The sequence below is a fragment of the Dipodomys ordii genome, unplaced genomic scaffold, assembly GCF_000151885.1.
Source record: "Dipodomys ordii isolate 6190 unplaced genomic scaffold, Dord_2.0 Scaffold131, whole genome shotgun sequence".
Classification (NCBI taxonomy): Eukaryota; Metazoa; Chordata; class Mammalia; order Rodentia; family Heteromyidae; genus Dipodomys; species Dipodomys ordii.
In genome coordinates this window covers 2,456,083-2,470,379 of record NW_012267347.1, presented here as the reverse complement: position 1 = coordinate 2,470,379, position 14,297 = coordinate 2,456,083, and the positions used below count along the sequence as shown (strand labels likewise).

Here is a 14,297-nt window from a genome sequence, read left to right as displayed (position 1 = left end):
TTTAGAATGCCTAGAATTAAAGGCAGAGATGGAGGTGAGAAGGAAAGTAGAGAGAAATTGAAAGATAATTGTGGAAAAAGCACTTGATTTCAGGTTATTGATTATATAGCAAGAAATTAAGATTGATATCTTGGGGGCTGGGGATGTGGCTTAGTGGTAGAGTGCTTGCCTAGCATGCATGAAGCCCTGGGTTTGATTCCTCCATACCACATAAACAGAAAAGGCCAGGAATAGGCTCAAGTGGTAGAGTGCTAGAGTTGAGCAAAAGAAGCTCAGGGACAGTGCTCAGGCCCTGAATTCAAGCCCAGGACTGGCAAAAATGATCAATACCTTTTATCTCTGTGTTTAAATTTTTAAGCTATGTTTAAAAATGAGGTTCTAATCCTTCCAAAGTATAGCATCCCTGGTAACATATATATGTATCCATATATATATATATATATATACACACACACACACATATACACATACATATATATATATATATGTATATTTAAATAACATTCCTCCTGTTGAGAGGGCACCTCCTTGTTTTGATTTGCATTTTCCTGGAAATTTACTGATTTTAGAGCATCTTATTTCATTTCTGAATTATACTCACTACCTGAAGGTAGTATCTCTATCTGCATGTTTTTAAAGTTGTTTTTAATATTATTATAAAGGTGATGTTCGGAGGGGTTATAGTTTCATAAGTCAGATGAAGAGGACATTTTTTGGACAATATCACTCTTTCCCTTTCCCTCCTGTTCCCACTCACAAGTTGTTTCTTTCATTTTTACCATAGCTTCTAGTGAGTGCTGCTGCTACGTTTGTTCACTCTTTGTCCCTCCATTTCTGTGCCCCTTTACCCTACCCAAGACAGATAAACAAATAAACAATACAAAAAAGAAATAAAAACATCAAAGGAACAAAACCTCATTTCCATTTCATGCAGTTCATTTTGATAATGTGTGTGTATCAAGGCATTATTTACTATGGAAAGCTTATGAAAACATGGCCAGATAGGTAAATGAAATGTGGTACCTACAGAGGATTGAATAATAGATGTTCTGTTTGACAGCTTTAAAGAAAGGAATTCTTACATTTATAAAACATAGACAAACCTAATAAGTAGTAATATTAATTAATAAAGTACAAATATTGTATGATTTCACTAACATGAGGTACCTGAAATAAGTGGCATTGACCATTGGAGAGAACAAAGAAAATTGAGTATTGTAATTCAAGTGCTGTAAAGTTTTCATTCTTCAGCAGGAATTAGTTTTTCATCTCTTCTGTGCAACATACTAATGCCTATAGTCAACAATACTGTATTTAAATTTAAAGTTTTTAGAGGTAGTTGATTTCTTGTTAACTGTCTTACTACAAAAGAAAACAAAATACCAAGGAACATAAGGAAACACTTGAAGGTGGTAGATCTTCCTTTACCTTTATTTTTGTGATCGTTACATGATAGAATGTATATACAAAATGTATTTAGTTCATTGGGTATCAATTATCTTTCCTCCCAACTGCTAAATAGGTCAAGAAATAACCACTTGGCAATTGGAAAGATGGTTAGGTAAAGATGGAAAGGTTAGATAGAGATAGGTTATATATCAAGTGTCCAACTATTTACATCCTCTCCAATGCATCTTCAGTTGGTACCACAAGGACTCAGACTGATACCTGTTTTGTCCTGTTAGTCTTCAATCCCCAATGCCAGCAATGTTTAGTTTGAAATCTCCTGTCATACTGAAAGCCTAGAAAAGCATAATCTTCTTGTAGACTCTGTCAGAACTAACCTCTGATATCGTGAAAAAATAATTGCATATTAGTATAAATATTAAACTTCTCTTGACTCCTGCAATTGAATTGTGTCTACTGATGTTCCTTCAAGTAGGCCACAGTCTTTCCTATTGTGAAAACAAAGACAAAATTGGTTTTATTAGAAAAAAAACAGATCTTCTGTTTAACTTTATTTCTACACATTCTACTTTGGCTTCGAGACAGCAAAGAACAGGCTTATCTACTTTATATCTTATTCCAAGTGAACCAACATTGGAATTGGCAGATTTAAGCTTGCACCTTATCAGATTTCAACACTACCTCTGTTCACGATGCTGAGCATCACTTGAATAGTTGCTTTTACTTTCTACCCAACCCATAAACTGTGCCACCTGAGGCTTTCTTATTAGTCCAGTCTTTTTTTTCCTGTATTTCATTTTATTTTTGTTAGCATATCTAATTGTACAAAAGGATTTCATTGTGTTACTACAGGTATACAACATACTTTGAGCCAATTCATTTCACCTATATTACTTTTTATACCTCTTCCTTTCCTTCAAACATATTTTGGTGGCTTTCATCATGCTACTTTCATATATGTAACTATAATGTACATATCTAATTTTCATCTTCTTATCATCTTCTCCACCTTCAAATGTTTATTTCCCCACCAAGTAGTTTCTCTCTAAAATCTCTTTGTTTACAAGTATGTCACATCATTAAAGTTTTTAGGACTAAAAACCATATTTAAGTCACTGCCAATATATATAGGAAGGTTCTTCAAGAAACTAAACATATAACCATCATATTGTCTTGTTCTGACATTTGGGGGTATAAATCCAAAAGAATGTAAATCACATACAAGAGAAATATCTAAGCATCCATTATTGTGGCAGTACTCATCACAATAAGCCAAGTTATAGAACCATACTATTTGTCCCAAACCAATGATTAGATAAAGAAAATGTCACACACACACACACACACACACACACACACACACACACACACTGAGTTATTCAGCCACAAAGAAGAGTAAAATTATTATGTCATTTCTGGGGAAAAATGGATAGAACTGGAGATGGTAAATGAAATAAGCCAAATTCAGTAAGAAACTATTCCTGTTTACATCATACATTCTACTAACACCCAAATTTGATACCTATCATCACCTCTATGTGATAGGGATTTCTTCCTAACTCATTTTCTACCTATCAATCAGTCATACCCTATGTCTTCCTTTTGAATGTTGCCATTATGTTCTTCTGAAATATCTGTTTGCTGAGCATTCCTGTAAAACTTCCTTTAATTGCTCTCCAAAATCTTAAGCACAATATTAAAACTCATTTGTAAATCAATTATGGTAACATAAGAACAAGTCTTTATGAAGATTAAATAGGTTAATGTACTTCAAGTATGGGATCTGAACCTTAACACACAGAAAGTCCTTGATGAATAGTAGTGTCATTAGATGCTATTCATTTCTATTTTTCATGAATGAGCCAGTTGAAATTTAGAGGAGGAGAGAGTAGAATTGGAGGTGTGGGACTCAAGCAAACATTCCTGGTTTGTAAACAATTCTTTGAATACTTGGCATTTTACCATTATCTTTGAATACTTGGATTTCTCCATTATCTTCCCACATTCTCATATGGCCTTTTCATAGTATTTTTTTTGTCAGTTGTGGGACTTGCCTGTGCGCTGTCCCTTAGCCCTTCAGCTCAAGGCTAGTACTCTACCACTTGTGCCACAGCACTGTTTTTGCTTTTTCTGCTTATGTGGTGCTGAGGGATTGAACCCAGGGCCTCATGCATGCAAGGCAAGCACCCTACCACTGAGCCACCTTCCCAGCCCCTTTCATATTTTTTAAAGAAGGTTTGTGTAAGTGTACCAGTGGATAAAATTTTATATACTGCTGAACTACTCCCGAATGTAAGTGCAGATTAGATGGAATATAAATTTCAATTTTGCTTCTTTCTATTCCCTATCCTGGCAACATTCTGCTCAACATTCTGCTCTTTCCTTTGAGCAAAAGAGCTCATCCAGTTACTATATCTAGGAACAACCAAAAGTGATATCTATATTCCCTTGTGGTGTTATCATTGATATCTAGAGCTCACTAATGTCAAATCACAGCTATATTATACTTGTACACAATGACATCTACAAACATTGTTTTGATAACAACTTGACTGAAGTACTTTTTTGCATAAAGTATTCTTTTTGGTTCTTGATCCAGAATGTTAACCATATGTAAATTACCCTAAAAGGTTTTGTATGAACAAGTTTGTGACAGACTCTAACAGAATAACCAGAAAAGGGTACAGAGTGGGCCACAGGCTTAAAGCAGTATCAAGAGTAGGACTATGCACATAGGTTCTAGAAAATGTAGGTAAGGAAAGAAAGACAAAAGAAAAACAATTGTAAGAAATGTAAACATGAACTAACTGCACAAAATTCAGAGGATTTTTGTTTGCTTGCTTATTGCCTTTACATTCTTTTCAATTAATGACACACAAAAGTGAAACAGGATCTGGCCTTGATGAATATACTCTTCATATCTTTTCCTAATTTTTTTCAACTTGCTCTATATTTTGGTTTATTTAAGTAAAAAATTTACTAGATTTTATCCAGGAAACAGGTTTTAGTGAAAATTGGCTTCTTCAGTAGTTTAATGCATATAAGTGGTATACAAGAGCTAGGAAGAAAAATATGGCAAGGATAGTCCTTGTGATTATATTTGCAAACATAGATTCTTTGCCAGTCTTTGGTTCAGAACCAATTCAGTGTCTTTCAAGAATTTTATGCCCCTTTTCTCCAGATTACACAGCCCACTCACTTTGCAAGATTCCTGAAAGTCATTTTCTTTCTGTTACTTAATGCATCACAACGGATCATATGTTCTTCATCCCTCCCCATCCTGGCACATAAGAAAGTGAAATTCACCTAACCATTGTGTTTCTTGCTGCCTAGAGAGAGTTGAACTCAAGCCTGATTCATCTGCACCATGTTAAAAATTGGCCACATGAAAAATAAAATATAGATATTTACCAATAGGCAGAAAAATGTTACCAAGAATTTTACTAAGGCTCAACATCACACTAGTTTTTTCACTTTAGGTCAGATTGTAGAGCAATAATATTTTTCTGAACAGCCTATGTGTTTTCTTACCTTGAGGTTACTGAAAATTCCTGAGTAGAGCCACAGTTTAATAGAAATTTCCTAATCTAAACACCACCTAGAAAGCCATACATGAAACTTGCTGTTTAACCAGGAAGGGAATAAAGCCTGTGGCAGTCCTTCTGCATCTGAGAACAAGTGACACATGAAAAATATAAAAATAATTCCTTTCAATTTTTGCCATCCCATCTGCTGAAAGACACTTTCCTTGTGCACAGAAGAGTAATTGTGGATTAGAGATTCTTAAAAGGGTAACAAACTTCTAGCCCAAATGCTGGACATCTCTTCCCCAAATAATATTCTGTAGTCCTAATTGATCAATGGCAAGAGACACAATCTAAACAGCAGAGCGCCTGGAGACCTTGTTACAGAGACATCTCATTCCCAATCCCAAGAGAACCACTAGGAGTTGGCTAAGATGTTAGAAACAGTCTCTAGGATGCAAAGACTAATTTTCCATTTTAAAATTGGCCTGCTACAATACATGTCATATTTTCTGGCCAATTCTCTAGTCTGAGGAGAGGAGTTTAAGACTTTGTGGAGTGCTTCTTCATGTGTGAGAAATTGGAAGTAAAAGTCCCCAAGCAGAGTTTCAGCATGCATGAATCTCTGTTGTCATAATTCCCAAGGACAATCTTCCACTACCCTAATGCTTGAAGTCAGTTTAAACTCTCTTGGCACAATGCTGCCAACATCAATCTACACATTTAATACAACAGTCATCAAAATCCCAATGACATTTATCACAGAGTTAAAAGGCAATTTGTATGAGAGCATTATAGGCTTCAAATAGTGAAGTAGTTGGCAAAAAGAATACTGTAGGTATCAAAAACACAGGCTTCAAATTATATTACAAAATGACAAGAATAGAAACAGCATGGTAATGGCACAAAACAGACAGAAAGACCTGTGAAACACACTAGAAAATCCAGAAATAAATTCACATGACTATAGCCAACAGATTTTTCATAAAGGAGCCCAAAACATATGTTGAAGAAAAGTTAGTCTTTTCAACAAATTGGCAACAACATATAGAATCTGAAATTGAACCCCTATTGCTCACCTTGTGCCAATACAAACTCAAAGTACTGAAACTTTGGGACTTCTACATGATAGAATAGGTTAAACACTAGAATTTATCATTATAGTGAATAAATCCTTGAATAAAACTCTAGTTGCTCAACAGATAGAAATGAGGTTTTATAAATGTGATTACATTATGCTACTTTGCTTCTGAACAGCAAAGGATGCACTCACTCGCTAAAAAGTCAACCAAGAGAATGGGAGAAAATCTTTGTCATTATACATTTTTCAAAGAACCAAATCCCAGAATATACAAGGAGCTTTAGATTATCTCCTCAAAGAATCAATAATCTAATTAATAAGACAATGAATCTAAACAGACATTTATCAGAAAAAGATGTAGAAATGTCCAATGATACATGAAGAAATGTCTAACATTCTAGTCATAAAGGAAATAGCAACCAAAGCAACATTGAAATTGTATCTCACTCCAGTCAGAATGATCACCATCAAGAATATGAAAAACAATAAATGCTGGCAATGTTGTGAGGGGAAAGAAAACTCTAAAACATTGTCAGTAAGAATAATGAATATTGCAACCACTATGGAAATCAATATGGGGATTCCTCAAAAAATTAAAAATCCACCTAGCTTATGATTTATTGATACTAGTCTTGGACATTCATAAGAAAGATTTCAAGAAAAGATACAGTAAAGGTACCTGCACTCCTCATTTTCACTGAAGAACTATTCATAGTGGTCAAGTTATTGAAATAGCTCAGGTGCTCTACGACAGATTAACATTTAGCTAAAAGCTAAATGACTATTAGGAAGTTAAAAGAAAATATCTTGCCTGTGCATGTGCCATGTGTGTGTGCATGTGTTTGTGCGTGTGTGTTTATGTGTGTGTGTTTGTGTGTGTGTGTGTGTGTGTGTGTGTGTGTGTGTGTGTGTGTGTAGCCTAGTGAGAAGGGAACAGATGAATGGAAAGAGGAGTAAGTGTTGAATAAATTTGTAATGGCTAGTGTAAATATGGGATCATGGAACTAGAAAACGATGACATGGGTATAAGAATACATACATGGAGAAAGAGAGGGAAAATGATGGAAGAGGTGACTGATCAAGATGAAATATAAACATAAATAAGGGCATTAAGAGAACTGGCAACTGTCCATTAAGAGTACATACCCCCTTTTTTTTCCAAGAAATGTTCTGACCCTAAGGAAAAAAAATGGAGCATATATTGTTTTTCCTCTCTTTTTTCCAGTCTTCTCTTTTCTTCCCTCCATTGCCTCTTTCCCTTCTTCGCCTTTCTCTTTAAATTGCAAAGATTTGTCTTCCCTTCCTGATTTATTGAAGGAAGGCTGAGCTGTCCCATCCTCTCATTCAGTAGTAATGAAAAGCACAGCAGCAACTCTTTGAACTTCACCTGTCAATGAAGCTCCCTGAGTGGGAAGCAGAGGTACTGACAGCCCAGAAACCTGGAAAATCTCACAAAGTGGAATTCTCTTCTGTGCTCTGCTCTTAGGTCATTTGCCCTGCTTTGGACAATAATTTACTAATTCTAAGTCCCCCATCTAGTACCTCATCAACCTCCACAACTTTCCCATACAAAAGCTTTGACTTTAGACATGTACTGGATCATTTTTTAAAATGCCACTATTCTCCTCTTGAAAATTTGAAAGGCATAGGCCAACTGTCAGTTTTCTTTTATTGTGGACAGTCAGCCTAGTACTGTCAATGGGTAATAGTCTCTACGGTATAGACCTTGGAGCACAGGTGTAAAACTGTACATATACAATCTTCAGAAGATAAACAAAAAGATAATACTTGGTCTGAGGCCAGCCAAGTTGTAAGAGCACATAATGTGCAAGGCTCTGGATTTGACTGATGAAAAGAAGAAAGAAGAGAAAGGGAAGAAGAAGAGGAAGAAGAGGAGGAAAAAGAAAAAGAGGAGGAGGAAGAGAAGTTGCTCTTATGGATTCTGAAATACATACAGATTTTTATTTTCAACTAGTTTTACAAAGATAAATCTGTACTGCTCACAACTAAATTAACTGACAGTAAATAAAGCTCAACGAACTGACTAAATCATTTTTTAAAATTCACATGAACAACAAAACTGATTTGTAAATGGCATTCTAAAACTGTACAGATCGCAAACCATAAGGAAGAGATGGAAATGTAAGTATAGAAGTTTCTTTACAGGATGTTTCCTGTATTACACCTGTGTTTAAATCAAGGAAACAGAAAAGAAAAATAATTGAAATAAAATACAATCACAACACAATACAATCCTCAGACCCCTCACACACGAGAGACCTGGACCTCACAGCACCCTTCATAATTGTTTCAAAGTCAGAATATACGCTGAAATTGGCAAATCATTAGTAGCAACGGTCCCTGGGAAAATATACATGAACTAAAAGGGGGAAAAAGCTTCTTAACAATTCCTGAAAGAGACTCACTGAGAGCCCTGAGCCCAAGGTTCACCTGTGTGGACCCTGAAGATGCAATCTGGCAGTGAACTCAAACACCAGCTGCATTCACCTGCTACTTCATTGAACCTTTAGCCTTTCCTCAACGTCTTTGAAATGGATTCAAAGAACTGCTAAGTAAACATTCCTTCAATTGTATTTTGACCAAATTCACAGAAATGAAAGGACTCTATCATTTCTGGAAATCTGGACACTGGAGAAATATATCTTTCATTGCTACACATGCCAGTTTCTCCTTTTTTTCTTTTTTCTCTTTCTGCAAAGCATCCTGTTGATCTAAACATGGCGAGATTCTGCCTCTGCTGGGTCATGCCACAGGATTGGCTATTTTGGGGTGCACCTCAATGTTCCCCAGAAGGGAGGAAAGGGTAAAGGAGAAGACCCTTCCTGGTACTAGCATATCTGCTTTTACCTTTTGTGATATGAAGATGTGAAATATTGTTCTGAACTCTGTTAAAGTTAAAGGGATCCAACAAACTAGTGAAATAATAGCTGGTTTAGGAGTTTCCTAATTCCCAAATGAAGCTTCAACCTTCTGTTTCTTCATCAGTATTGTAAAAGTTAAATTTAAGGCACTTATGTTGGTAACAATCTTTCATAGAGCTTAAGTGTCCCCACAAAAGGCTTTCTGCTTTTACTTTGTTTCTTCTGACCTCTATGTTGTTTCTTCCTGTGGTGAACTTATTGCTTTTTTAATTCACCTTTCAAGGATTTTCTACTTTTCAGTCATTTTCTCTCCTGTGCCTCTCAGAACTGGGTACAGCTCAACTTCTTGTTCTCTGTACCTGATGTTTGTTGTTTTCTAAGAGTTGAGATATACTTCTGTGTCATTTAGGGAAGATTTGTATATACTGCCAATATTTTGATGATTCCCTGGCTATGATTCAATTTCAGAGTGTGCAAAAAACAGAATGTAAGAAAATCTATGGCACAGAGACTTATTTTTATTGTAAAGGTGATGTACAGAGGTGTTGCAGTCATATGCAATGAGTACATTTTTTTAACCTCTTCCCTTGTTTTCCCTTCTGGTCCTCCTCCCCCACAAGTTGTACAGTTCATTTCCAACATAGTCGCTGGTGAGTATCACTGCTGAATTAGTTCACTCTTTGTCCCACCATTTCTGGGGCATGGACACTTCTTTGTTTCCTCACTTAACAGTAATGGTTGTATAATTCACTCTGACAACCTCTCCAACAATAAAGAGTTCTTCCTTGGGTTATTAAAACCCATTTGTTGTTACCAGGCAATGCTATATAAATCCTACACTCCTAGTAACCAGGAGGCTGAGATCTGAAGGACCAAGGTTTAAAGCTTTTGCAGATCACAAAATCCAGCAAGTTACCTTTATTTAGTCAGCAAAAGCTGGAAGTGGTGACCTGGTTCAAATGATAGAGCACTGGCTATGAGCCAAAAAAGCTGAGCAAAATAGAAAAGCTCTGATCGTAGATTCCAGTAGAGACATAATGAGATTTTTAGAACTCTACTTTAATTGATATCCCCTTGCAGTTATAAAAATTACCAAATCTATTCTCTGGATGTGTTTAGCTTTGTGCAAGCACATACCAGTGCAATCGGGCATGAGTAGCAGAGACAAGCACGTCTTTCCATTGTCTTCTCCTGTTGATTTCCTTACTGTTCTATAGCAACACCCAGAGAAATATAGCTACTATAAAAGGAACCTCCTTGTTTTTTCATTCAAGTCAACTAGCCTGTGTTTCTTGATGTCATAATTAAAGGCATTGTAGAATATGATGTATATTGTATCATTAAGTATATCATATATTATTATACATACATTTTATACACACACACACACACACACACACACACACACACACACAGAAATTCTTGAACAAACAATTCTGATTAAGACGAGAGGATTTTTAGTCCCAAGGCTCGGCGCAAGGCATCTTTGGCCTCCTTATTCCTCAGGCTGTAGACAACTGGGTTCAGCAGGGGGGTGATGACAGTGTAGGTCACATAGATAAGTCTGTCCTGCCCCCAAAAATTCTGTGACTTAGGCTTGAGGTAGACAATAGAAGTACAGCCATAGTGGATGATGACCACGGTGAGGTGGGAGGCACAGGTAGCAAAGGTCTTCTTCCGCCCCTCAGATGAAGCAATCTTAAGGATGGTGGAGATGATGAGGACATAGGAGATGAAGATCAAGCACATGGGCAGAATAAGAACACAGACACTGACAACAAAGTTGATGATCTCATTTGCAATGGTGTCTGTGCAGGACAACTTCAGCAGGGGTCTCACATCACAGAAGAAGTGGGGGATGACAAAGCCATCACAAAAGGGCAGGCCAAACACAGAAGTTACCTGGACAATGGCCATGCCCAGGCCAATTCCCAGTGACCCAGTTGCCAAGTAGAGACAGGCAGTCTTACCCATGATGACTGAGTATCTTAGGGGGTTGCAGATGGCCACATAGCGATCATATCCCATAACTACAAGCAGGAAGCAGTTGTTGATGCCAAAGGTTAGATAGAAGAAGAGCTGGGTGGCACAGCCCTGAAAAGAAATAGTCTGCTGAGGGCTGAGGAGGCCAAAAAGCATCCGTGGAATGATGGTCACAGTGTAGCAGGTCTCAGAGATGGAGAAGATGCTTAGAAAGAAGTACATAGGAGTGTGCAGGTGACGGTCCAGGCGAATAATGGTTATAATGATCACGTTGCCAGACAGAGTTATCAGGTACAGTGTCAGGAACACCATAAAGAGTGCCAGCCTGTGGTGCCACTGAAAGCTGGAGAAGCCTTCAAAGAGGAACTCAGTCACGAACGTGGAGTTTGGCTTTGACATCAAGACAGGTCTAGGTTTGAAGTAGCTGGGAAAAGAAAAGATACGTGTGCTGTGTAAACCATGAAACACAGTAGGGTGGACCATGCTGTTAGTGGACAGTGCATCCATTCTATGCAAGGTGCCAGAAGCCAGCTCATGCCAGAAGCCAGAAGCGATGTTCAGCTGTTGACCAATGCTTCATTCTTCCTTATTTCTCACTCTTTCCATGGGCACTGTAGGAAGGTTACTTTAGAGGACTTAGGATTGATTTCAGAGATGCAAATGAGAGGGGAAGCAGGAAGAATGTGGAAAAAAAAGTCTGTAGAAAGAGTACTTTATTTTGATTTTTGTTTATATAGCAAGAAACTACAAGTGCGACATTATATTATAGTCCTATGTTTAATTTTAAGGTATGTTTTACTAATGGTGCTAAAATCATTTAAACATTTGCTATCTGTGGCAACATTTAAAAAAATAATCTAACATCCTATCTAAGTGTTGAGCGATATCTCCCAGTGGTTATGACTTATATTAACCCAATGATTAGTGATTTTGAGCATCCTATTACAGAATTGAATTGAAGTCAGAACCTTACATCTAAACATTCAGATTTAATGTAGCACCATGCATTATAGAGAGTTATGAAAACAACCTGGATGTCCTTAGACCAACAAATAAAGAAAATGCAGTATAAATAGAGAATAAAATAATATACTACTTTAAAGTAGTATACTCCATTTGTAGCAACATAGATAGGCCTAGAAGACATTAGTCTACATGAAATACCTTAGTAACAAAAGAATAAATGCTGCATGTTTTCAATTACATGAGGTATCTTAAAGAGTCAAATAAGCATAAAATAAGTGAGTGGCATTTACCAGGTCAAGAACAAGAGAAACAAGGGATTTTAATTCAAGTGCTATAAGTTTTAGTATTGCAACATGAATTAGTTTTTCAGCTCTCCTGTGCAACACAAATTCATACAGTCAATAACACTGCATTATAAATTTAAATTTTTATGAAGAAGGTTGATTTCATGTTAAGTGTCTTATTACAAAAGAAAACAAATACCAAGGAATACAAGGAACTTTTAAAGCTACTCTGTGTCTTTACCTGCATTTTGATAGTAGTGATCTGAGTGTAAGCTTATATTCCAGCTCATCAAATGTGTACAAAAAGTATATTCAGTTTATTAAAATATCAATTATACTTCAACAGACCTGAGAAAGCGATTGAGAAATACCTTTGCAAATGGAGACATGGGCCTAGCTGAGATATTTAGTGTGCCCAACTCCTCAGATATCCCTTTCACACTTTGAATTAGTACCTCAAGAACACAATTACCTGTGATGGAGTAAAAAATAAAAGGTGTCTGAGATGATACACTTTCTACCTTGTCAGCACTATTCAGTCCCTGCAATTTAAGGACCTACCATGCCCTGTCATTCTGAAAGACTAGAAAAGGGAGAACTTCCCTTGTCCATAGACCATGTCAGAACTGTCCTCTAACATTGTGAAAAATAATTGCATAAGGAAGCATAGGCATTAAGCTTGTCTCTTTGACTTCTGTGACAAGAAGGAAAGAATTAGAAGGAGCTAGATGATAGCCCTTCAAGCAGACTATGGTCTCTCCTACTGTGACAGCAGAAAGAAAATTCATTTCATCAGAAAAGATCAGCTGTGCTGTTTTACTTCATTTTTTTTCCATTCTGCACTGGTTAGAGAGGGTAAGTAGTTGTTCACCTACTGTTTGTCTTACTCCAAGTAAACTCACCTCGGGAGACCACCAGGGAGTGTTAACCTTGCACCTTACCAGGTTTCACCCCCTCCATTCCTAACACCGAGGATCCACTGGATCACTCCCGTTCCCTTTCCGGTCACCCCAAAGGCATTGTCAGCTGAACTCTCTCTTCTATCCTCTTTTTTCTATATTTCATTGTAGTTTTTAAATTTTTATTATGAATAATTTTACAAGAAAACCTTATTGTGATATATCCAAGGCAAATGATGTACTTTGATGAAATTCACTGTATCTGTTACCCTCTCTTAACCCTTTTCTCTCTCACCTTCTTTTAATCAGGTTTTAGTGCCTTTCTACACTGTTCTATACATATATAATGTACCTCTATAATATTCATCCTCTTATTCTCTCTTTTCTTGTACTCCCATTGAGAGGATTATCTCCAAAATAGTATCCCCTTTCCAGTCCTGTCATAGTGTGACTGGTTTTAGATCCAGATCATACATATGAACCACCATCAAAATCAGTGAAATGGTTCCCCAGGAAACTAAAAATAAAACTTCCATATGGTCCTGCTGTACCATACTTGCATACATACAAAAGAGGTACAGCCATGATAATAGCAGTACTATTCACAATAATCAAGACATGGAACCAAGACATTGACCGACCACCAATTACTGGATAAAGAATACATGGTACATATGTATGAGATACTATTCTGCATAAAGAAAAGAGAATTTATTATGTTATCTGTAGGAAAATGGATAGAAGTGGAGATCATGATGGTAGGTTGGATAATCCAAGCTCAGAAAGAAGATTCCTGTTTTCTTTATACATTCTACCAATACCCAAATTTTATACCTATTACCACACCTAGGTAACAGATCAACTCTTAATCCATTTCCTTCATTTCATTTAGCTAGATCCTATGGTTTCCTTTTGAAAGTTACCATTATGTCCTTCTAAAATATCCCTGGACATTCCTTCAATAGTCAATAGTCAAATTCATTTGTAAACTGATGATAGTAACAGAAGGCCAAGTGTGCATGAAGATTAAATATGGTAATATATTTGAATAATTTTACCTGAATTCAACACAGGAGGCCACTAATTAATAGAACTTTCTTAGTTATTATTCCTTTTTACTTTTCATAAAGACCCAGTTTAAATTTGTAAGAGGAGGACAGAAAGATTGGACATGGTGGATTCAAACAAACAAGACTTGGAATGGTAAACAATTCTTTGAATACCACAAATTTGACTTCGCAGTGTTGCCATTCTCCACTCATGTTCTCATA

General features: G+C 36.6%; 1 protein-coding gene across 1 annotated transcript; it reads right to left on the bottom strand.

The window, feature by feature from the left end:
- Nucleotides 1-10,334: 10,334 nt before the first annotated feature.
- Nucleotides 10,335-11,276, bottom strand: LOC105996486 (olfactory receptor 10J3-like). The gene has a single exon (XM_013030573.1). It carries the CDS (start codon nt 11,274-11,276, stop codon nt 10,335-10,337), a length of 942 nt encoding a protein of 313 aa, XP_012886027.1.
- Between the last annotated feature and the right edge of the window lie 3,021 nt (nt 11,277-14,297).

Bases quoted from the DNA above. Each gene is read 5' to 3' on its own strand.
- LOC105996486 (XM_013030573.1), bottom strand. From the start codon at position 11,276: ATGTCAAAGCCAAACTCCACGTTCGTGACTGAGTTCCTCTTTGAAGGC.